This window comes from Plecotus auritus, assembly GCF_963455305.1.
Source record: "Plecotus auritus genome assembly, chromosome: 8".
Taxonomy (NCBI): Eukaryota; Metazoa; Chordata; class Mammalia; order Chiroptera; family Vespertilionidae; genus Plecotus; species Plecotus auritus.
Genome location: NC_137782.1, coordinates 167,604,763 through 167,629,576, shown reverse-complemented (window position 1 = coordinate 167,629,576; position 24,814 = coordinate 167,604,763). Strand labels below are relative to the sequence as shown.

Genomic DNA, 24,814 nt, shown 5'->3' with positions numbered 1-24,814 from the left:
TACACTAGACTGTCTCTAAAGCCCATCTCCGTGCTAAGATCCTAAGTCTAAAATCGTGTTTATTATTGCGAGTCACGACGGCTGCCATTTAACAGCCCTCTAATTACCTAGTTTCTCATGCTCTTTTAAAATTCTTTATTCTGGACTTTACTGTCAAAGCATATGAAGAATTTCTATAATTCTATGTACCAGATTTGCTTAAAAAAATATTTTAATACCAGATTTTAAAAAGAGCCATTTTTTTTAGTATTTTAAAATATAGGTCAGACTATGTTAAAAATGTGCAATAAATCTCTAATAATGATTTTAAGACCAAAGTTTCCTATAATTAGTTACAAAAATATGGTAAAGAAGTGAACCAAAATAAAACCAAGTAAACCAACTACTAAACTACACATATGTCCTTAAAAATCTCATGGGAGTCAAATATTCCAGTAAAAATAACAGAAGAGATGGAAACACAAGTTTCTTATTATCACACTTCATATGTTATAAAACATAACAGTTAACTTATTTTTGGCAAAATGATTAGGGATTGCAACACTCTGGCTTACACAAACTTACTTGATTGTCAAATGCATCTTAAATGGAGCGTGTCATGCTAACTTCAGGCATGCAGGCACTGTGCCGTCTTAAAGTAGCCTAGAGACACTGAAATTTCAACACTTCAGCGGGGATCATACCATCAAAATTAACTGGGCCAGGTGTCTAAAGAGGGGTGGTGGTGGTGGTGGGGGGGGGCTTCAACAATGTAGCTAATTGAAACCAGATAAAGCTTTTGAATAACAAAAAATTAAAAAAAAAATCATACAGATGGTCACCCTCCGCCCCGGGTGACCTTTATGGACAATTTATTGCACGAGTTATTTTCTAAAATGCACCCTTCTTAAGAAAACACAGTTTCACATGCCTCTCTGAAAACTCTATAATCACGGCGTGAGTTATGTGTCCACAAACAAGACTTTAAGGTTAAGCTCATGTTTTCTCTTCCTTTTCCCTACTATTCCTACAAGGGCAAGAGTGCCTGAAGGTGGAACAAGAATCAGAAAGTCCTAAAGCTGAGGAAGTCCTAGGAAGCTACACTGACCTTAAGGTGCCTTGTACTTCTTTCCCGACAGACACTGTGAATGAGAGTCAAAAAGGGAGGTGGGCTCAGAACAGATGTGTAGAACAACTCTTCTCACAGATGCGTGAGAGAAATGATGCACTACATGCAGAACGGGTGTGGGGCAAACAGACAAAAACCCCAAGAAGAGATCTGTGATTAAGTTAATAAACGGAAGGACACAGAAGTGAATATTTTCTTCCCGGTGTTTATACAATAGTGTACTACTCATCAAGGTTCTCCAGAGAAGTGGAAGCAATAGGAGATACGTGGAGATGTATTATATATATATGGAGATTTAGTGGAGGAACTGGCTCAGGCAATTAGCCAATCTGCCATCTGCAAGCTGAGAAGCACGAAAGCCAGGGGTGTAATCAGGCTTCAGAACTGGGGGTGCCACCGGTGTGAGCCCTGGAGTCTGAAGGCTTGAGAACCTATAGAGCCAATGACCTAAGGCAGGAGAAGGTGGATGTCCCCACTCAAGAAGTGAAAGAGAAAGAATTCACCCTTCCTCAGAGTGTTTGTTCTCTTTTGGCCCTCAAAGGATTGCATGATGCTAGACCACAGGGTGAGGATCGGTCTTCTGTTCTCTGTCTGCTGCTGCAAACAATAACCTCTCCTGGAAACATCCTCACAAACTCAGAAGTATGTTTTACCAGCTGTCTGGGTGTCCTTACCCGAGTCAGTTAACACATAAAATTAGCCATCACAAACAGTAATGCTATTATTATTTCAAATGTGCAAGTACTCTTTTAAACATGTTTTTAAAGCTTTAAAAACACTCAGAACAACTAATAACGAAAATTATATTTCATATCAGTTTGCTACATTTTATTTGACAGGACCAAGTCACTTCCTAAACTGGGAAATAAATTATGTGTGTGTTTCTACATGCTTGGTTGTACACCACACTAGTGAAATCCTAACTGTAGGAATGGTGGGACACGGCCCCCAGGGATCCTTTCCTTCTAATGTTCATGCTCTAGTGCAGTGGTCGGCAAACCGCGGCTTGCGAGCCACATGCGGCACTCAAGCCGCGGTTTGCCGCTCTGTTGACTAATGAGTTTGCCAACCACTGGACTAGACTAAATGTTACCATGTAGTTGGAAGCTGTGAGGATTAGGCAATTGTGGCATATTGTGTGCAAAGAGGTAAAGGGTAGTATATGACAGTGGTCGGCAAACTCATTAGTTAACAGAGCGGCAAACCGTGGCTCACGAGCTGCATGTGGCTCACGAGCCGCGGTTTGCCGACCACTGCTCTAGTGTAATCCGCTCCTCTTCAGGGAGGGCTGGACCTAGTGGTTTGCTTCTAACAAACAGAATACCATAAAAGTAATGGGACTATCATTTCTGTCATTAGGTTACAGTTGTGACTTTCATCTTGCCAGCAGACTCCTTCTCTGGCTCTTCTCCCACACTTGCTCTTCCCATGCGTTAGGGAACTGACGGTGGCATCCAGCCAGCTACCAGGGATGAACCAAGACCCTCAGTGTAACAACCTTCGAGGAACAAAGTCCTGCCAACAACCAGGCAAATGAGCTTGTAAACAGCTCCTTGTCAACTCGATTTTTCAGATGAGACCTCTTTTGATTAAAGTCTTATGAAAGGCCCTCGAGCAGAGGACCCAGCTAAATCATAGCCAGGTCCTAGACCAGGGGTGGGCAAACTTTTTGACTCGAGGGCCACAATGGGTTCTTAAACTGGACCAGAGGGCCGGAACAAAAGCATGGATGGAGTGTTTGTGTGAACTAATATAAATTCAAAGTAAAGGAGCGAGGGGAGAGCAAGAGAACCCTCCGCTCTTTTGGCTCCGCGGGCCGGATAGAACAGCCAAACGGGCCGGATTTGGCCCGCGGGCCGTAGTTTGGCCACGGCTGTCCTAGACGCACAGCAACTGTGAGAAAATAAACATGTATTGTTTTACATGGTTAAGTTTCGGAGCAGTTTGTTACACAGCAGTAGATAACTAACACAGCAGTTAACCTAATGACGGAGGTAATAATCCACGGTCATTTCCATAATAACAGTCACTAATACCTACAGCAATCTTTTAACTTCTAGGCACTCTTTCTAATTCGTTATATCATTCCTCAAAATATCCTTTAATGAACACATTACCCCCATGTTACAGATGAAGAACAGAGGTACAGAGAGACTCAATAAATTGTCCAAAGTCACACTGACAAAAGATGACAAAGCAAGTATCTGTGGATATAGCCGAACTTCGGTGTGGTGCCAGGGCTCACAGCAATTGTGCCAAGAGAACCACTCGGTGGCAGGGCTTGTAAAGATGGTAACCTCCTGACACAGAGGAGGGTCAGGAGGCACAGAAGAGAACAGACGCCATGCAAAAGGAAGGAACCACTTCCTACCTGGCCTCCTGATGACCAGGTTCAATGGCACTCATGCTCCCAGACACCCTGCAGTTACTGAGCGGTTATCACACCCATGGTTTAGTCTGTCTCCTCCTTCAGACTTCAGACTCTCTTACCTCAAAGACTGCCTCCTTCATTGGGAAGTTCTCAAACCACAGCACAAGGCTTGATATATGGCAAGTATTTAATACTAGAGGTCCGATGCACGAAATTCGTGCAAGAGTAGGCCTTCCTTCTCCCGGATGGGATGCCGGCACCAGCTTCCCTCTGGCACCCGGGACCCAGGTGTCCCTCTGGCACTTGGGACCCAGGCTTCCCTCTGGCCGCCAGCAGATACCCGGGACCCGGGCTTCCCTCGCAACCCCTGCTTCGTCCGGAAGGACATCCGGTCTAATTAGCATATTACGCTTTTATTATTATAGAAGATGTTTGTTGAATGAAGAAATAATTTATGTTGTGAATTGCATCCATTCAATGGGTTATTTCAATGGTATGTGTTAGTGAAAGTATGAAGTTTTGTTTTGAAGTCTCTTGTAGTTCACCCTTTCCTGAGTACTTTCAATAGGTCGTTGTGTCTCCAGTGTCTCTGGCACATAGTGGCACCTAGTAAGTATTTATGAATGAATGAATGAATGAATGAATGAATGGATGGATGAATGAATCAATGAGTGTCTCAAAAAGCCTGCCAACCTATAGAACTGAAAGAGTTCATACTTAGGCCTAAATAAATAAAGACAGCTGTTTTCCTATCAATGATGATGATACATTTTCTTCCTTTTATAAAGAGGCATGAACATTTGCAAAATACTCTCCCAAATAAAGATAGATTCTTGTCTAAGTCTTACCTAGTGACCGCTCTTAAATATTCTTTCATAAAAGAAAACAAGTTACACGCAACTCAAAAACTCCAATAACCCTAGATTAAAAGGCATTCGGTTGGAAAATTCCTACCTCCTTCAGCATTATTTTTTCAAACATGGAAATTGCATGAACATACACTTCCACAGGCCCACAGTAATATGGGAAAAGGATAAAGGCAGCTGCCAAGTATCCTCTATCTGTTCCATTTGTCAATTAAACAAGAGACACAGGACAAAGGAAAGCTGAGGGGATCTGTGCAAGTGCACAACTGGGCGCCTACAGCCGCCTCCTGGGCACACTTACTGGGAGCTCAGGCGCGTGCTTCAAAATCTGAAGGGCAATATAGCTGCCTATTGAATGGCCGATGACCACCAGCTTGGTTTCCTTTGGCACATGAGTTCTCAGGAAAGCTACCTTATGTTCTACTTGACCACGGAGTCCATAGATGTCCTTAATTTCTTGAGCATTTGGATCTAAAACCAAAAATATAAGCATGTTTTTTATTCAATAAGTAATAAATTCACTGGGAAAATATTTTTAAAGTAACAGTAATAGTAATAGTAATTACCAATTACGTAAAGCCTACAGTGTGCTAGCTAGCACGTTAGGCCAGCCGTGGGCAAACTACGGCCCGCGGGCCGGATCCGGCTGTTCTATCCAGTTCTCTTGCTCTCCCCTCCGCTCCTTTACTTTGAATTTATATTAGTTCACACAAACACTCCATCCATGCTTTTGTTCCGGCCCTCCGGTCCAGTTTAAGAACCCATTGTGGCCCTCGAGTCAAAAAGTTTGCCCACCCCTGCGTTAGGCACTACTTAGATTACCTCAACAACAACCCTGGATAGGAAGTATCAGTATGTTCATTTTACAGAAGCTCACCAACATCAGGTGATAGAATGACAGACACATACTTATTGAGTAAGAGGGGGAGACTCAAACCCAGGTCTCTGTCTCCTCACGGCCCACGAATTTTCAAATATTCCAAGACTATTCAAATATTCCATGACTATTCCATAAATATTCAAATATCCCTAAACTATTATTAGTTTAGGCCCATGGATCTCAGAAGAACCCTCTGCAGGATTTGTTATAACATTGACTGCTGGGCCCCACCACAGAGTCCCTGGTCCAACGGGTCTGGGCCAGAGTCTGGGAATCTGCATTTATGAGTTTCCAGGAGATGTTGAAGTGGCTGGTCCTAGGGCCACATGCTGAGAAACACTGGTTAGGCTAATTTATATTCTCAATAAACAACGAAGAAACCCCATGACATGCTTCATTTTTTTTTTTTTATATATTTTATTGATTTTTTACAGAGAGGAAGGAAGAGGGATAGAGAGTCAGAAACATCGATGAGAGAGAAACATCGATCAGCTGCCTCCTGCACACCCCCCACTGGGGATGTGCCCGCAACCGTTACGTGCCCTTGACCGGAATCGAACCCGGGACCCCTCAGTCCACAGGCCGACGCTCTATCCACTGAGCCAAAACGGTTTTGGCCATTTTTTTTTTTTTTTAAATAATCTGTTTGCCTGAAGAACTCAGACTGTGGAAATGCTGTAAGCTGTTTCTTTTAACCAGCACAGTCCTGACCTGAAATAGCCTCTCTTCCTCTCACAAATGAACCGTCCTCTAGATCCTTCAAGACTAATTAAAACTTTATCTAGCTAATCTTCAAGAAGAAGAAATGAGCCTTCCTTTGCGGTTAACCAGTACTCCATTCTGACGATAGTCCTTTCCACAGCTGTACGGGTGCCTGTCTATTTCCTCTCTTAGGCTGTGAGCTCCTTGAAGGCAAGGTCCATCTCTTCACCTCTATGTCCTCTGTGACTAGCACAGGGTAAGTATTATTTATTTAATGAACAAAAATAGGTAATTAAGGCAGTGTTAACTCTCTAAAGAGTAGTGTATAACAGAATCTTAGATTGTTATACAATTGCTTGTACTTCTCTCTAGTTCAAAAGACTTTCTCGAAATAAAAGTTTAAAATTAAGAATGCTCTGACATGCCACTCCTAGCTATCCTACATTAATTTTATAGGGAAACCACCATTCACTTCTTCATTACTCCCAACGGAGTACAAAAGTGCCCAAGGACTTAGCTAGGTTCGTGCTAGCCACGGAGGCAGAGGATGAGCGCTGTCTCCAGTTCTCCGCGCTTCCTGAAGTCACCGGAGCAAAGATCTTCCTTTCACAACTGTGCCTGGAGTTTTCTAAGCTGATGAGAAAGTACACTCTGACCGTTTAGGCCTCGACTGCCTAAGTATTCTGTAACCTCCTCGTACCTCAACATCGGTGGGATTCTGTTAGCCTTCAAGGCATGCCACACAGAGAGGCATGTTCTACTTGACCACAGAGTCCATAGATGTCCTTAATTTCTTGAGCATTTGGATCTAAAACCTATACTCAAAACCGACACCTTACTCAAAAAGCTTAGTAAACTCCAAACATGTCTTATAGAATAGTTTTTAATTATTATTCTCCAAACAGATGGTGAAAGACAGGGTAATCAAATGATGCTTTCCACTTGACTAAAATCAATGATCTGGAATTTCAATGGGGGAAATGATGGGGGTGGGCTGGGGGGGAGGTGGGAAGAGAGAGAACGATAGTGAGAGATGGATTGATTCAGCAAGGAGAACATATTATAGACTTAGCAAATAATAAGAGCAAAAGGCATAAAAGTGCTAGGTGTAATTTTGGATTCAGCTGTGATGTCCATGGCTGTCTGTGGTTATAGGGAGAGGCAGAACAAATAAGGTTAGAGAGGAAGGCAGAGACTGGATCAAGGAGGACACTGAACATCACCAAGGAGTGTGGACCCCACAGTGTGAGCAGTGAGGAGATGTCTAAGGATTGGGACTGGAGGGACAGTGAGCTGGCCAGTGTCACATGACCTTACAGTCATTGCTCCTAGTCCTGCTGTGCTTCCTCCTTCTGTCTTCCCTGAGGCTCCAACCATTTGCTTGTTAACTCCTCCCACCTACTTAGAGACCTCCTTGTTTATTTTTAGTGACTGTGAGCCCCTGAGACTTGATTGTCTCTGCCTCGGGCTCATCTAGTCATTCCACTTTACCTCCAAGTCCTTCTGCAAATCACAGTCCTGGCAAGAGAGAAGAAAGCCCTACTGGGTTTGCTCTCTCTCTTTCAGGTTTGAGGACTGGAACTGGGGCGGTTTAGTGTTTCTTTGGATAAGCACGACCCGGGTTCATCATTAGTTGAAAGACTGTGTAACTTTTTTAGATAATGTTTTATCAGCTGAAACTAAACCACTATGATTTCCAGCTTTTATGTTATACTTTTTGAACAAATGACTTCAAATAGTTGATAATGAATCTGCCATCAAGGAAGCTGACTCTACAGTAAATCAAAGCCAGAAAGAGCTTATACTTCTAATTCCTCAAATTTTCTTTTCACACTCTTTTTCTGAGTCACCCCCTTCTGACATTGGTGAACATCTGTTCTCCCAATTATACTCAATTTATGAGCGTGATAATGTGGTGCAGCGAGAATATTATTTCCAACTGTTCATAATTCTAACATGTGCTAATATGAAGCAAAACATACTTTTAACACTTGATGTGTGGTTATAGCTTATGTCCTTTCTCTCAATGATTACATATATTTCACACCATAGTTTGCACGTCAGAAAACCTGTACTTTAGAATAATAATCTTGGATGACGAATAATATATCTGTCCTGACTATCCAAAGCAATGTACTCTAGCATGCATTCGCAAGCATAACCTCCAACATGTAAAACAGATGAAAGAATGAATGGGGGTACTAGGGAGGCCCGGAGCTCCGCCTGCCCGTCCCAGAACTTTGGGGCTACTCAGAGCACGATGGACTGTCACTAACCTGAAAGGCGGCACTTCCACTCCTTTGTAGACCTCTGCGGCTCCACACATAATAACCTAGTAGGTTGTCCATAAAGCCTTGATGTGATGAGTTACCCTTTCACCCCCTCTAGAAACCACAGCTTCCTTGGCCCTGCGGTGGCCCGTTGGGCTAATGCCTCTAGATGGCACTGTTCTCATTAGGTAGCAAAGGACCCAAGCTTTAATTACTAAGTCATTACCTCAATAGTACACAAGCAGCCTAAGCAATAAGCATACTCAAACTAAAGTTATAAATAACGAGACATCAATTCAAAACACGAATTAAAGGCATTTCCCAGAAATTCAGGCAGGTACCAGGTAGCTTCTCCCGGTTTTCCGCACCAGCGTTTACTGGTGAAGGTCTATGGCAGTGGCTCTGAAAACGTGGTCCCAGGACCAGCAGCATCCACATCTCCTGGGAACTTGTTAGAAATGCAAATTCTCAGGTCCTACCCCCCACCCACATCAACTGAAAGGACCCTCAGGGGGTAGCGCCCTGTAATCTGTTTTAATAAACCACCTTCTGGGATTTTGTCCCATGCCCACATCTGGGAGCCCCGGATCTAGGGTTGCCCTTCAAGAATCATTTTCAGCTTCCCAAGTTGCTATTCGTGTTCTGCTAGAATGTTTGCTTTATTGAACCTAAAACTGTCCGTGGGCATATATGAAAAAGTAACTTAAGACAATAAAAATGTATCTTTTACAATATTTCATAGCAGAGCAAGTATTTACTGTACATTTTATTCACTTTCAGTCACACTTCAATACTGGGTTGTTGAAATAGATGTTTTTAATCAAGGCAATAACTGAAATATTCAGATTCATGTCACTACTGAACTTAGAATCACCCACTGCTAGGTAATCAATGTCTACCTACATTTCAAAGTATGCCCTCGTCTTTAAGCAAAGTGTAAACATCTCTTAAGTAGGCTATATTCCTAGAGGGATACATACATACACGGGCACATACATGTATACAGAGAGAAAAAGACACTAGGAAAGAGGCACATAGGAGAGTGTTTAGGCAAGCATTTGCAATGAGTTCCTTGTTTCATCTACACTCCATTTATCCTGTCACAGCAGGAAAAGGGTCACAGACTAGAGGGTATAACCTGCGACCGTGGAAGGTGTGATCTAGAAATCAGCTCAGAGCACTAAGCCTGACCACTCGGCCTCATGAGTACCCAGCACTCGCTGGGGTGTATCAGGGTGACCCACCAGCAGCACTCGCTGAACTGAATACTGAAGTGCTGGCTTCCTGCTGAGGTCCTGCTTACTCACTAGCAGCCCACTTAGTTCTGCTGGGTCTTTCCGTCCTTGAAAAATAAGGGTTCAAGGTGGGATCTGATGGAGACACTTTTGGGTCTAAGATTCCAGGATTCTCTTTTATTTCTTAAAAACTATTTTTTTCAACAGTGGAAACTTTCCAACATACACAAAAGTACTAAGAGTAGTATAATAAACCCCCATGTACCCAGTGTCCACTTACTACAACTACTTTTTTCTCTTTTTCCAGCTTTCCTGAAGTATGATTGAAAAATACCCATCACACATATTTAGGTTATACATGTGATTACTTTTAAAGGCGCACAGTGTGATGACTTAATAAACATATACATTGTGAAATGATTATCACAATCCAGTTGATTGATACATCCATCACTTCACATAGAGCAGGTGAGAGTCTGGCATTGAGGCTTTGATTAAGGAGGCCTCCATTTCCAAAGACACTCATCTTGAATAAACATACAGCCAGCTGTATGTCACAGCGACCAGCAAAGAGCAGACAAAGAACCAGGCCACCCCACCCATGAGGTCCCTACCCCACCAAGTCTTTTGAAACCAATGCGCGGTCTCTCCTTTGTTTACGCCCTAAGTCCCCAGGCGATCAGCAGGCCTGTTTATCATTTATTCTCTCTAAGTGCCAGTCAGAGCTTCTTTAGAGTAAGGACCAATGCTGAGGAGCATGGTGTATGGTTTACAATAATTTTTCTCCACCATTCCTCTTAGTACCACTTTGGAAATGCAGTACATGCTCAGCCAATATATGGCTGATTACTAGTTGGTAAATAGAGGAGTCCTAGACAAATTGTTTAATCTGCCCAGATTTTTACAGAAAATTACCTGTAGAACAATGAAAATGACTCTAAAAACCCTAAAATTACCAAAATGCGGTATCCTGGGCCCAATGCCACAGGCAGAGGTCTCCACTGGTGTAACTCTTAACCTTAGCGGGCTCTCCCACACTGTAAAGGAAAGCACATGTTGATAAAGACATACCGTCCGAAGCTGCAAGAATCTTCTTGTCTTTGGGGGCCAGAACATGCCCAGCATGACTGATAATCCAAACGGGGAAGCGTCTGTTTACTGAAGAGTATAAAGCCTTTGCAAATGGCACATAGAAGGCAGAAAACCCTGGGTTACCTGAGAAAAGAAGCGTAGGCCTTAGATTAACCAAAGCGGTAACACTCACCTAAGATGATGTGCAGAATGGAAAAGGATTTTTTTTCTCTTCAACAAATCCGGTAACATTTACACATACATGTCAGTTTTAATATCCTTTATACTTTAAGTCTGGGAATGATCACTTAGACAATATCTGCCCCTGCTTTGTTCTCCCAACTGTTTCACATCAATTCTTCCTCCCCATGCCTCAACTTAATAAAAGAAACCACCAATCATAAGCCAAATACTCAAGTCCTAACACCAGGAGTCATTCTTGGTTTCTCCTTGTTTTTCACACCCAGTTCACCAGTACGTCCTGTCAACTTGGCTTCCAAAATACATTTCAACTTTGTCCACTTCTCTCTGTTCTTATTATCACTTTCAGCTGGGTTTCCTGGACATCCTTCTAAGTGGGTCTTCTATCTTGTCCACTTGAAGTCCACTCTTCAGAGTACCCAGAGAGATATCTTCAACCCTCAGGTCAAACCATAGCAGTTCCCTACTTAACCACCTTTCAGTGGCTTCCCCTTGCCATCCACATGGTCTAAACCAGCCGTGGGCAAACTACAGCCCGCGGGCCGGATCCGGCCCATTCGGCTGTTCTATCCGGCCCGCGGAGCCGAAAGAGCGGAGGGTTCTCTTGCTCTTCCCTCCGCTCCTTTACTTTGAATTTATATTAGTTCACACAAACACTCCATCCATGCTTTTGTTCCGGCCCTCTGGTCCAGTTTAAGAACCCACTGTGGCCCTCGAGTCAAAAAGTTTGCCCACCCCTGGGCGCTGCCTGTGAGCCCCTTCAAGATTTGACTTTGCACAGTTGCCAAGCTGCATGAAAACAAGTTAGTGATAAGAATCATTCACAAAGAGAACTTTAAGGAGGCTACTAAGTGTTTCCTTGTTATTTATCACAAGTATTTATATTGTAAACAGATATATAGTTTGATCTTTTGGGGAGAAGACCATCAAGTAATACAAGTGGATTTTTCTTGTGTATGTAAAGAGGTATTTTTGACGTGGGTTTGCTACAGAGAAAGAACAAATAAATGGTCTTTTAAAAAGAGTCAATCTGACACATCTTTAGGGAGAAAAGACAGTAAAATGGCGTTTTCACCTTGGGATCGTCATCCTTATGTCTTGATAGGTACTAGTCCATTTCCATCAATATCTAGTTCTCCAATAAATGTATTTCTCCTGTTAGGTTTTCTCCTCTTGGCACTCACATGACATGGTTTTGCTGCACTGATTTCTTCTTCATTGTCTGTATCTTTTAGTTTCCTAGATAGCTAACGCAGCAAAGTGGATTAGGGCACAGACTCCTGGGCTGGAATCCTGGCTTTGCCACTTACTAAGTGTCTGACCTTTGGCAAGTTATTAAACCACCCTGGGCCCTGGTTTCCTTGTCCATAAAATGAGAATAATCATCATACTATCTCATGTGAGAACTAAGTGAATTAATGCAGGTAAAGCACTTACACACTGCTCAATACATAAGTGCTGGACAAATGTTAGCTATTCATACTTTTCATCAGTCTAGCCATGATGGCAATGGATGATGGCCTTATCATCCATACTGCTATTTTGTTTCTGTCACAGTCTAGTTCCAAATTCCTTTTTGTGATGGTGTTGGTACCATCTTTGCTAAATAGGTGAAAACATCCTCAGGGGCAACAATATGCTCTGTGCTCAGCTGACTGGCCACCGTGCAGCTAGAGAGGAAGAAGGGTGGAGGGTGTATCAGGATGGGGCTCTCCCAGTATGGTGGATGTGGACGACACTGTTTCATGTTTTATTATTATTTTTCAATATATTTTTATTTATTTCAGAGAGGAAGCGAGAGGGAGAGACAGAAACATCAATGATGTCCCCTGCACCGCCCCCTACTGGGGATCGAACCGACAGCCCAGGCATGTGACCTTGACTGGAATCAAACCGGGAACCCTTCAGCCCATAGGCTGATGCTCTATCCCCTGAGCCAAATCAGCTAGGGCCATGTTTTATATTTAAATCTTCAGTGAGTGTGGGATATTTTTTTAGTATAAAGTACAAAGTAGCAATCCAACTTCTTTCCAAGTGATTAGCCAAGTGTCCCAAGTCCATTTATTATATAATCCATCCTTTCTGCCTTGATTTGAAATGTCTTCCGATCCAATTATGAATTCTTACACTAGCTTGCTAATTCTGATTCCAAATAAATTCCACTTATTTTTTTCCTTTTCTCCTCTGCCAGCACCAGACTGTCTCAATTACTGCATTGTGTTTTGAAGGTACAGCAAATCCCTTCTCTTTATTTTTTTTTCCTAAATTTTCTAGGCTGGTCCCCTAACCTTTGGAATTATTTTCATGAGTTTCAATTTTAAAATAGCTCTCTGGAATTCAGATTGAAATTTCATCTCATTTATACATGAATTTAGAAAGATTTGATATATTTTTACATTACTGATTATAACCTCAGAATGTGTTATGTTTCATATTCAAATGTCTTATGTTTCTCAGCAAAGTTCTATAGTTTTCTTCATATGGCCAGAAAATATTTAACATTTTAAAATGCTATAACTTATTACACGACACGCAGTACTTAAGTGCTTTACATATATTAACTCATTGTCCTCACATGAGGTACTACCATTATTTCCATTTTATGGATAAAGAAACTGAAGTACAGAGAGGTTAAGTAACTTGCCCAAGGTCACACAGATGATATGTGGTCAATAATATTTGATGACTGAAAGAACATGCAAAAGAAAGCATTAATACTGAATTTAGAAAAGAACGTAAGTTAACTGGTCAAGGATCTTTTACATACCCTGTTTTACTTAATCTTACAGCTCTATAAAGTAGTTGGCATTATCATCAGGAATAATAAATGGACAGCCACTTGCACAATACCAGGCACATAGTAGTTGCTAAATAAATGGTAGCTACTATTATCATAATTATTATACTTTAAAAAACTTCTATTGAATAAGTTAGACATGTAACATTCTGTAAATTTAAGCTGTTGGCATGTTAAAACTGGTCTAACATTAAGGAGAATCCAAAGATAACAACTACATAATTTAGATGCAATAGTTACCATGACAGGACATATAAAACCATGAGCATCAAATAATGGAGCTGCTATAAAACAATATTCTTTTAGTTACCAATGACTTATTGACCACTTACTATGTGGAAGTCACTGTGTTAGGCACAAGATAGAGAAGGGCCTCTTTGTAATTCACATTTTCGTAGGAGAATACATACACATAACTAAATAAGTCAATAAGAGTGTGATAACTCAATCCTATGAAAGAAATGGGATTGCCTAGCTGGTGTGGCTCAGTGGTGGAGCATCGACTTATGAACCAGGAGGTCATGATACATTCCCAGTCAGGGCACATGTCCAGGTTGCGGGCTCTATCCCCAGTGCGTAGCTGATCAATGATTCTCTCTCATCATTGATGTTTATATCTCCCGTTTTCTCTCCCTTCCTCTTTGAAATCAATAAAAGTATATTTAAGAAAAAGAAATCGGATCATGTGATAGAGAAGGAGAGAGATTAGGGAGGCCTGAGAAAAATGTCCCAGAAGGTGGCATTTAGCTAAGACCCGAAAGATGGAAATGGATCCTGTAAGGATGGGAGAAGAACAGGTGCAAAGGCCCTGAACAAATAAAGAGCTGGGCTCTTAAAGAAACAGAGAGTCCACAGCGCCGGGAACATGACGATCCAACTTCTAACAGAGGTGGACAATGTAAGGCAAACTGTTTAAATGCCATTGCATACTTCAGCACTTAAACATTATGGCTTATGTTACACTTTATGAACCATGAACTAAACTTCCTGGCTAGGAAACCACAAAGCAAATTAAAAGGGTCTTGTTTATACAACCAAAATCATCAGATATATGTCTGTATATATATATATATATATATATATATATATATATATATATATATATATATATATATATAAAACTCCAGGTGTAGGGATGTTTGAAAACATTCCAATACAGTAATACAAGTAAGACATTTTATCAAAGGGTATCGAAATGTGTTATAAACACATGCGTGAGCACACACACAGTCAAACGCTAGCCAGCTCTGAGCAATGTCTAGCAGAGCTGTGGTGACCCCTCGTAGTAACCTCGTAACTACTCAACATGGCATGTACACTTAATGCCTTCCAGTCAGTCCCGCAGGGGACTAGCTTCCATGTTCCCAGTCAATGTGGCGTAGCATCTCTATGGAAGGTTGTCACATGGACAGAATGCTGGGCTTGTCCTTAGAAGCCTTCTGCTCCATCTCTAGTCGGTGCACTCACAACACAAGACCTGTCACATGGTTCTATTATCCCCACCTGAGATTTGTAATTATGATCCAATACATCCTACAGCGGGTTCTCACATTGCCTTCCTTTGCTCATTAAAGTCCAAGGATAGTACTACTTAACAGAAATTCTGCAACAAAGGTTCACTGGAAAAGATGAAACTAAATGAAAAGTTCTTCAGTGTGGATTCACTCCTCATTAACGTTGCTAATTTAAAAGTGATGGATTAATTTTGCTAGCTGCAAAAGCAAAGTAATTTAAAATGAAATGTTATGCCAGTCTATTCAGAAATGGATTAAACATGATGTCTATAATGGTTTAACGAACCTTGAAATACTGTCATCCGAAATTTCCCCAAAGTATAAAGAGACTAGCCTCCCCAACCCTCCCAAAACAATTCTGAACCCCACAAACCGCTGAGCAGTACCAGCCGGTAGCTCCCATGAACGCCAAGGAAAAGGGCCAAGGGCAGCAACGAGAATAGAAGGGCAAACATAAAAGAACGCGAGGACACTAACTGTGACCTGAGAATGTCAAAGCACTGTAAAATAATGAGACTGCAAAACCACCATGTCAGCTTCCCTTTCTCCGATCCTAACCCTGGCTCTTCCCTATGAGGGACTCCCTTCCTTCACTGTTCTCCAACACCTACACCTCACTGAGAGCAAAGGCTCTTGCAACACAGTATTCCTAGCACCTAGTACACATGAGTGAGTGATGAATACCTCTGAGTGGCAAGTGGAGCGAGCTGTCTGTTCCACTTACCAGTTCACCTTATAACAACCTCGCCTCCTCCAAGAGACGGGAGCCATCTACTTCCATCTATCAACTCTTTAGTCATTCTCACACATTCCCTGCAAGACTTGACCCTTAACCGGCAGTTTCACTTGCCAGTCCATGACCAAGATGATTTCAAAATCTGGGTGGACTGGCCGAGCCAACACCTTTGTCCCAGAATTGAAATAATTCTGAAAGTCATCTCAGTCCCCTGCTAGGCTGGTTAAACACAGCTTGCCCCACCCTGAGTTTCTGGTTCAGAAAATCTGGGACGGGGGCCAAGAACCTGCATTTCTAACAAGTTTGAGGATGATGCCGCTGGTCTTGACACCAAGTTTAAGAAGCACAGGCCTAGAACTTTTCATTACCCAGAAGTGGTTAATATCCAAAGCATGCTACTTCACCAGCTTCACCTTCTTCCCTTTTAGACCTCACTCCCAATACACATGCTATTCGGTCACAACGCTGCTCAAATTTTTTCTACTTGTTTTTAGTCGATAATTCCTTTCATCCTGCATATCTGCTATTTCCAATGCTGACCACTTTCCTCAAAGCCCCAACCCACTCTATGCCATCCTTATTATCAACAGATCACCTCAACTCTTTTTAAAAATATATATATTTTATTGATTTTTTACAGAGAGGAAAAAAGAGAGATAGAGAGCCAGAAACATCGATGAGAGAGAAACATCCATCAGCTGCCTCCTGCACACTCCCACTGGGGATGCGCCCGCAACCAAGGCACATGCCCTTGACCAGTACTGAACCTGGGACCCTTCAGTCCGCAGGCCAATGCTCTATCCACTGAGCCAAACCAGTCAGGGCCACCTCAACTCTTATTTATTTTAGAGAGAGAGGAAGTGAGAGGGAGAGAGAGAGAGAAGCCTCAACTTGTTCTACAGATTTATGCATTCATTGGTTGATTCTTGTATGTGCTCTGATGGGGATCAAACCCACAGCTTTGAGAGCATATTGAGACAATGCTCTAACCAACTGTGCTGCCCGGCCAGGGTCTCAACTCTTAATTAACAGAAAAAAACAGAGGTCAGGGGGCAGGAACTGTTTCGAAGACTCCCTTCCCCCTGCTCCATGGCAGTAACCAACCTCACCTTTATTATAGAGAAAGGGCAAATAGCAATATTAAATTATTTCTTCTAATTAATCCCCTTTTAATGTGCACGAATTTCATGCACCAGGCCATTAGTATAATATGATTGATACAATATAATAAGCTATAACATATTTACAGTTTCATTTTCAATCTTTAAGGATGAGATAGACATATCTATATATATATAAAAGGCTAATATGCTAAGTGTCCCTCTGACCATATGACTAGTCACTATGATGCACACTGACCACCAGGGGGCAGAAGCTCAACGCAGGAGCTGCCGTGAAGTACACTGGCTATTTACAAAGAAATGGCACCACAGACCTGGCACCCACAAAGCAATACTCAGCTTCCCCCAAGTGGGACACAGGCCCCACCACCACCCCGGAGCGACACCCCACCAAATCGCAACCAACGCTGCCAAGACCCCATGGCATAAAATGCAGCCCACAGCCCAGCCCAGCCCAGAAATGATGGCTGCAGGCGCCGGGTAATGACGTCACGTAACAATGCCTGGCTTCCTCTCCCTAGCGACTAGCCTGCTTGGAGTTTCTTCAGCCCAGGAACATGACTTGCTTTATAGCCAGGTGCAAACATTTCACACTGTAACCAAATGTCTGTGAAGCATTTTCACGTGCCTCATCTCATTTGATCCTCACAGAAGTCCTAGAGTAGGTAGATAGGAGACTCGGTAGAATCCTATTTTCTTTTCATTAGCTGAAAAATGGAGATTTAGAAAGTTTAGAAACTTGACCCTACTGAAAAGAAGTAAGAAATGGTGGAACTTGAAAATGACTCCAGGTTTTCTCACTGCACAGAATATAGTCAAACACTGCTCCAGTTAAATATTTCACCCTTTGTTCTCCCTGCGTGATCTACAATAATAATCTGCTTCCTGTTGATATTTACTGCTGTGTTGCTGACAATTACCTGAAAGAGAAGTTGGGGTGCTTCACGGGGCTGGAAAACGTTTAGCTAAATCAGAAAGCAGGACTAATTAAGCAAGTTTATCTATATATATAAAGCTCTCACTGGCGCCCATTGCACACATGTGTTTCCATCTGTCATTGTCGATCGTGAATTTGGTTGATGCTTCTATTATAGAGAAAGGGCGAATAGCAATAGTAAAATATTTATTCTAATTAATTTCCTTTCAAAATGCACGAATTTGTGCACTGGGCCTCTAGTGTGTGTGTGTGTGTGTGTGTGTATGTTTGTTTATTTATTTTTGTGTGTATGTTTGTTTATTTATTTTTCAATTCACTTACAATTCAAAAAGTGCCTTGAATACCTACAATCAAGTATCCACCCCTTATATTCTATTGACAGTGATCGAAAAAGTCACAAATGACACAGTTGCCAAGTCCCAGAATAAGTAAACATTCTACACTAAACTCATAATCATCTTGAAACGAGACAAAAAAGTTAGTTAGAAAACTTTGAAAAAATATTTGACAAAGTTCTAATTATTCTAAAAATTGTAAAATGTGAAAACATTCCAAAATTAGGTGTGTGTATACTTACAATTGTGATATCTATATAACAAATAACGTAAATTATATAAAAAATGCATAGAAGGAAAAAAAAGCTCAGCCACCCAACTACTAAGGGTGGTTGTTATCAATGATTTGAATGATTTTTATTTCCTTCCATAAGCCTTTTCATATGTACCAAATTCTCTTTGAGATCAGAAGTAGTTATAAGTATCTATACAGTCTCCTCATCCAGATTTTTAAACTTACCAGGAATAATGAAAATGAGCAGCTTGGGCCTGTTGGCACTTTGATCATTAAAGAGGTCAGTCCAGGGCCCACATTTTAGAACCTGGGTTTCAACTCCACAACATAAAGTGAATTCCTCATGCACAGGAATTTCTTCCTTGATTTCTGAGTTCATTTCTAAACACGGGAAGAAAAACAATAGCAAGAGTCACTAAAATGTAAAACCTGACGCCAAAGACAATATTCAAGAATAAAAATGGCAAATTTCAACATACCTAGAAGGAATGCCCCAAGGAGATATGGGAGATAGAGGAGATAGATGACTACTCAGCTACTATGGATTATAGAACTGCATAAATATATGAATGAAGCAAACACCACAAGACTAGAAAGAAGCAGGGAGACAAGTCCTTGATGAAATACTACTACAGAGGAGTGTGGATCAAAATCAGATTAGCCTTTCGTACAATTCTCCTCTCCAGTCTAAACCAGCGGTCACCAACCTTTCGGACCCCACGGACCACCAGTGGTCCTCGGACCACCGGTTGGCGACTGCTGGTCTAAACTGACAATAGCCATGGACAGCTGCCACTTTCCCTCCGCTGACATTCTCTTAGAACTCTGAGCTTTACCAGCGAGACAACCCTGCCTTCACCTGGTGAGAAACCACGGGAGTTGTGGCTTGCCCTTTTACCCTCCCAGGTAGAATTGTAAAGAGGGTCAGTGACCTGGAGGATCTGTTTTCCTCTATTAATTCTGTATGCTTACAGAATTCTCACCCCGAATTCTGTAAGCATATTTGTATGCATTTTTCAAGCACCACGTTATTAAATTATAAAATGGGGTGGGTGGAAAATAAGAGGATGAGACAACACCATGAACGATTTCCTGAATCCTCCAGGTATGTGGAAAAATGCAGTCCCAGTGATTTACATCAATCCTCCTCCTCTGCTCTGCCTTCCCCGCGTCCATCAACTAGATCACATCTCGGGCGTTCAGTGGTCTTTCTATCCTCCTCCTCAGCTATCCTCCATTCATTCCAAGTTCTCCAGAGTCCAGATTCCCAGCCCCTTGGGGCTTTTTCTCCTCTGACCACTTTTCACCGACCTTGCATTCTAGTTTGTCCTCATGCTTTCCTGCTCCTGTAACTTTGCTAATCTTTTTTTTTTTAAATATTTTATTGATATTTTACAGAGAGGAAGGGAGAGGGATAGAGAGCTAGAAACATCGATGAGAGAGAAACATCGATCAGCTGCCTCCTGCACACCCCCCACTGGGGATGTGCCCGCAACCAAGGTACATGCCCTTGACCGGAATCGAACCCGGGACCCCCCAGTCCGCAGGCCGACGCTCCATTCACTGAGCCAAACCGGTTTCGGCACTTTGCTAATCTTTTGTTGCTCAGCTACTTCTGGAATGCTTCCCCTCCTTGCGCCAGTTATCAATATATTACCTCAGCTCCAAATTCCCTCTTCATTGCCTTCTCTGGAAAAATGAATCTGGGCCTTTTAGATACTTCTCCTCTGCCAGCTGACATCACGTTAAGCTTTGTCAGAAGAGACACGACAGAGGAAGGGCTTTAATTTTCCGGTTTCAATGTATCTCCCAGCAGGTTTACGGAGCGCTTGCTTCCCCTGTCCCCTTCTGCTTCTCAGGCTGTCAAGTCTCGCGAGCGCAGTGGTTTCCAATTGGAGACTATTGTGCCCCCAGAAGACATATGGCAATACCTGGAAATAGTTTTCATTGTCATAACTAGGGGAGGGTGTGCTACTGGCATCTAGTGGGGAGAGGCCAGGGATGCTGCTAAACATCCTACAATGCACAGGACAGCCTGCGTCCCCCAACGAAGAATTATCTAGCCCCAAAGGTCAACAGTACCAAGGTTAGGAAAACATGTTCTAGTGGCGCCTGGAGGGTATAGCTTTCTCCAGCATTTGGCCGCCTGCTACATTCTTTCTCTCTCCAGCTCTCTACTCAGGCAGCAGCAAAGTAGCACAAGTCCAAGGAATAGGCTTGTGCCCCAGACCAGGTGGCTGCTCCCCATACCCTCTCCTCAGCCCACAGTCACGTGCTGGAGGCACTGCCCAGCTGGCCTTCTAAGAGCCACCTGACCTCTGTCCCCCGCAGCGCCTGGACCTGGCCCAGCAGTGCTCTAGGGGGCCGCAGAGGAATGCCCATTGTGGCAGTTTCCACAGCAGCGCCCCAAAGTTCTCTGTACCCACCTCCTGCCTCCACTCACCTGCGCCCAAGGTTTATGACTGTGGCCCTTCCATCACAGACAAATTATTGGTTATAATTTATCCATCTGCTTTCTAACATTTCTAAAATCTCACTTTTCTAGTCTGATGTTATGTTGCTTCTTCCATTTTCTTCATTTACGCTTTTATTACTTTTATTGTCATTTTAGTGGACTTAAGAATCCACTGATGTTTCAACCTCCAAGTGTAACCAAAAGTTCAAAATTAAGTTTTCTCAAATAAAACTTAGAATATAAAAAATTCTCACTTAGAAAGTGGGGACTCCTCTCCATTCAAAATATAGTGACTGACTAAATAAAGTATCAACTCACCTTTTCTTATGGGTTGATTTTTACTTCACTAACAAATGTCACTGTAACCCAAACTCTAAAACTATTACAAAACACAGTATAATTATGAAGGTCCTATGAAATTTATGAAGTTAGAACCAGTATAGATTTAGCTGTTATACACAGTATTAAATTAGAAAATCGACAGAAAAGGCACTGACCAAACTTAATACTTCCACCTGGAGAGAATCAAAGTTATTAACCATATTCAACTCACAAACGCTTAACTTCAAGCCCAAGACATCTTAGGAGTTTGATTAGCCACGAGACTAATGAGAAATCACGTAGATATGAAATTTAAACGCAGTCTATAAACATTAGAAAACAAACTAAAAGCAACTACACTCTAAAACACTTTAAATACATAACTAAGAAACATGGAGTTAATGTATTTATTTATTAAGTATCTTATTTTACTTCACTCTTATGCTTCTGAATGCCACACAGCCAAAGAAAAAAGCAAATGAAAACAGAGTGTGAGAATTCAGATTATTCCTTACCCAAGAATCCCAGGTAATTCAGTCCTGCAAACCAGTGTCAGGTGAACAGAGGACAGTGCTCTAATTACACGCTAATAAAGGCTGATGGCCCCACCTTCAGCCACTTGTGATAAGCAGCAAGGCTCAGGCTGGATAAAAACCAAGTGTGCATACAATCTGTACAACTTACGCAAGCCTTACATACCTAGATATTGGTTTCGTATGCTTATCTGATTGGGTTTCTAATGTTATTTAGTAAAATAATTTTTTTTTCAGTTATAGCTTATACAAACCTAGGCAACAAATAAAACTGAAAAAACAGACTTCGATCAGTATACATTTTAGAGATTCAAATTTATAATATTTATTTATTATAAAGCCAGCCAATGAGAACAATGAGGCTGTACAAATGAACAAAAACATGTGAAAGTGAAGTTATTTCGCTTCAGCATGCAGTACTGTCTGCACTTCATTTTGGCTACTCGGCTTTACCCATTCACATCAGAACTACAAATGAGAAACGCTTTTTAAAACTTGTGTTTCAATGGCCACATAGTTTTCAATTAAACTACATTACACTTGAAAGAGAGGTAATGAGCTATTTATCATATATATAAGGCAAATCAAAAGTTCCTGAAACTTCTTCTAATGATAAAAACTTGACATGTAATGTTTTGAAGTGTAAGTGTGGCTGTGTTATTGATCCATTCTAGAGCAGAGCAGACACCTGGCATGTGTCTGAGCCTTGACTGGAAATTAATTTGTGCTATTCCTGGCACTAGTATTAAACCTACTTGCAAAATATTTAGTGACTGGACAAGCGAAGATTAAAATTTTAAAGGCCCAGGGAAGAGACACAAAATTTGTAATTGCTATCAAAACACAATAAAAAAAGTACAAATATATACAAAAAATGGCAGTGGAAGCTTTATTTCAAGTTCCATTTTTTAGAAATTTAACCTGTAGCAAACATGAAGATGCTGGTGATCGCTACATATGTAATGTTTGTTACATAACAGAGGTGAATCTGGGAGTTGTTTTTTTTTAATTAGAGGGGTTTGTGATGTTTAAAATGTGCATACGTTAAAATTAAGTTTAATCTTGCTTTAACAAGGAAAGTCTAGCTTGTTTTGAAACAACCTTCCATTGAGAACCATCTGAAAAGTCAGAGAATATATTGGGGGAGAGGGGGAAGCTGTTTAAAAAAAACAGTAACCACTAAAAGAATTGTACCAGAATGTGTAATAACAAGTTGATAAAAGGGGAAATAGAAAACATAATATAAAAATTAGAAAAAAATCAGAAAATACTGACAGGCATAACAAATAACAAATATCAGCAATAAGTTAAATGTAAATAGACAAATTATGCTAATTATATAAAAAGGTAAAGATGGCTAGATTAGATAAAAATAAAACAAGTAACTATATGCTTATAAAGTAACTTACAAAAGATACACATTAAGAATAAGGACAGCCCTAGCCAGTTTGGCTGAGTGGATGGAGTGTTGGCCTGTGGCCAAAGGGTCCAGGGTTCAATTCCGGTCAAGGGCATGTACCTTGGTTGCAGGCTCTTCCCCAGCTTGGAACTCATGCAGGAGGCAACCAATCAATGTATTTCTCTCACATTGATATTTCTCTCCGTCTTTCCCTCACTTTTCCACTCTCTCTAAAAATTAATGGAAAAATATCCTCAGGTGAGGTTAAAAAAAAAAAAAAGAATAAGGACACACAAGGAAATAACGGGAAAGGATATAAAATAATATACCATACCATACCAATACTAATCAAAGGACAGATGGTGTAGCTATACTGAAATCAGACTTAAAACATAATCTTTAAAGTAAGAAGTATACGAGAGATAAACAGAGACACTTCACAATGACAGAAAGCCAATCCATCAGGAGACCATAACAATTATAGATGAACATGCACCAAATACCTTAGCCTCCAAAGGCACAAATTAAAAACTGACAGAAGTAAAAGAGAAATATATGAAACCATAATGTATAGCGGAAGATTTAACACACTGCCGGGGTTCTTGTTCCAGCATTACAAAGGATTCAGCAATCTGGAGAAAGGCTGTGCGTAGATTAAGTAGGAGTCCAAAGAGGAAAGATAATTTTGAAAGGCATTGGGGGTCAGAGGAGCTTCAGCTAAAGGAGCTAAAGATTGAGTTCTTAGTTCTTCATTCTCGTTGTCAAGGGACCCCTGTTTTTTATTAACACAATTTGTCCTAAGGCAAGGTGGAGATTTTCTTATAGAAGCATTGTCAGATTGGGGAAGAGCCTACAGCTGTTCAGGAGTTTGGCCAACAGGAGGCAATAACATGCAGATTAAGATGCCCTGAGCTGTCTGGCAGCAAACTATCATCCTATTCAGGTGTGGGCGAAGTGCCCTTTAGCCACTCCAACAAGTAATTACATATGTGACTCAGCCCTTGTTGAGCCCCCAAGTTTCATCAAACCTTTTGATGAAACTCTTGTAATTATGACATGCTGGAAATGGCTTCCGGCAACACACCTCTTAGTTCCTGACAGGATAAGCAAAGAAAAAATATCAGCAAAAAATAGAGAAGATGTGAATAACGAAATCAAAATCATCTTGCTTCAAAATCAACCCTACCAACCCTACAGCCTGACGTCCCTGTTTCCATACAGAGCAACATTATTCCTCCAGTCACCGAACTTAAAAGCTTCTTGAACAGCTCCTGCTGTATTTTGGAGGAATACCCACAGACAAGAAAAAAAGCAGCAGCAAAAGAATGAAAAGAAACCATTAGAAATGAGCATGAACTAAGATATACACTGAGTGGCCATATTATTATGATCTCTGAACGCATAATAATCTGGCCACTCAGTGTATATCCTATATAAAAGGCTAATATGCAAATTGTCCCCTCGACCAGGAGTTCAACCAGCAGGCAGGCTGAACAACCACCCATGTCCTCTCCCCCTGGCCAGGCAGGCCGGACCCCACCCATGCATGAATTCATGCACCGGGCCTCTAATATATATGTATACACTGAGTGGCCAGATTATTATGCATTCAGAGATCATAATAATCTGGCCACTCAGTGTATAAAGTCATGTAACCCAGAGGGGATGTTTTAAGAAAGGGAGGGGCTGGTAATGAAAAATTAAAAAAAATATAAATGTCTAAAAAG

The 24,814-nt window shown here is 41.4% G+C and overlaps 1 protein-coding gene across 2 annotated transcripts in view; it reads right to left on the bottom strand.

Moving 5' to 3' along the window:
* Positions 1-24,814, bottom strand: part of LDAH (lipid droplet associated hydrolase) — an 84,141-nt gene that overhangs the window by 56,749 nt on the left and 2,578 nt on the right. Inside the window, exons 2-4 of one of the 2 annotated variants that reach the window (XM_080683011.1) lie at positions 18,605-18,760; positions 10,504-10,647; positions 4,647-4,816 (exon numbers count right to left, since the gene is read on the bottom strand). In XM_080683011.1, coding sequence (XP_080539137.1) covers positions 4,647-4,816; positions 10,504-10,647; positions 18,605-18,758 — 468 coding nt within the window. In that variant the 5' untranslated portion in view covers positions 18,759-18,760. The remainder of the gene's footprint in view (positions 1-4,646; positions 4,817-10,503; positions 10,648-18,604; positions 18,761-24,814) is intronic. The other variant, XM_080683012.1, reaches the window with a different exon arrangement.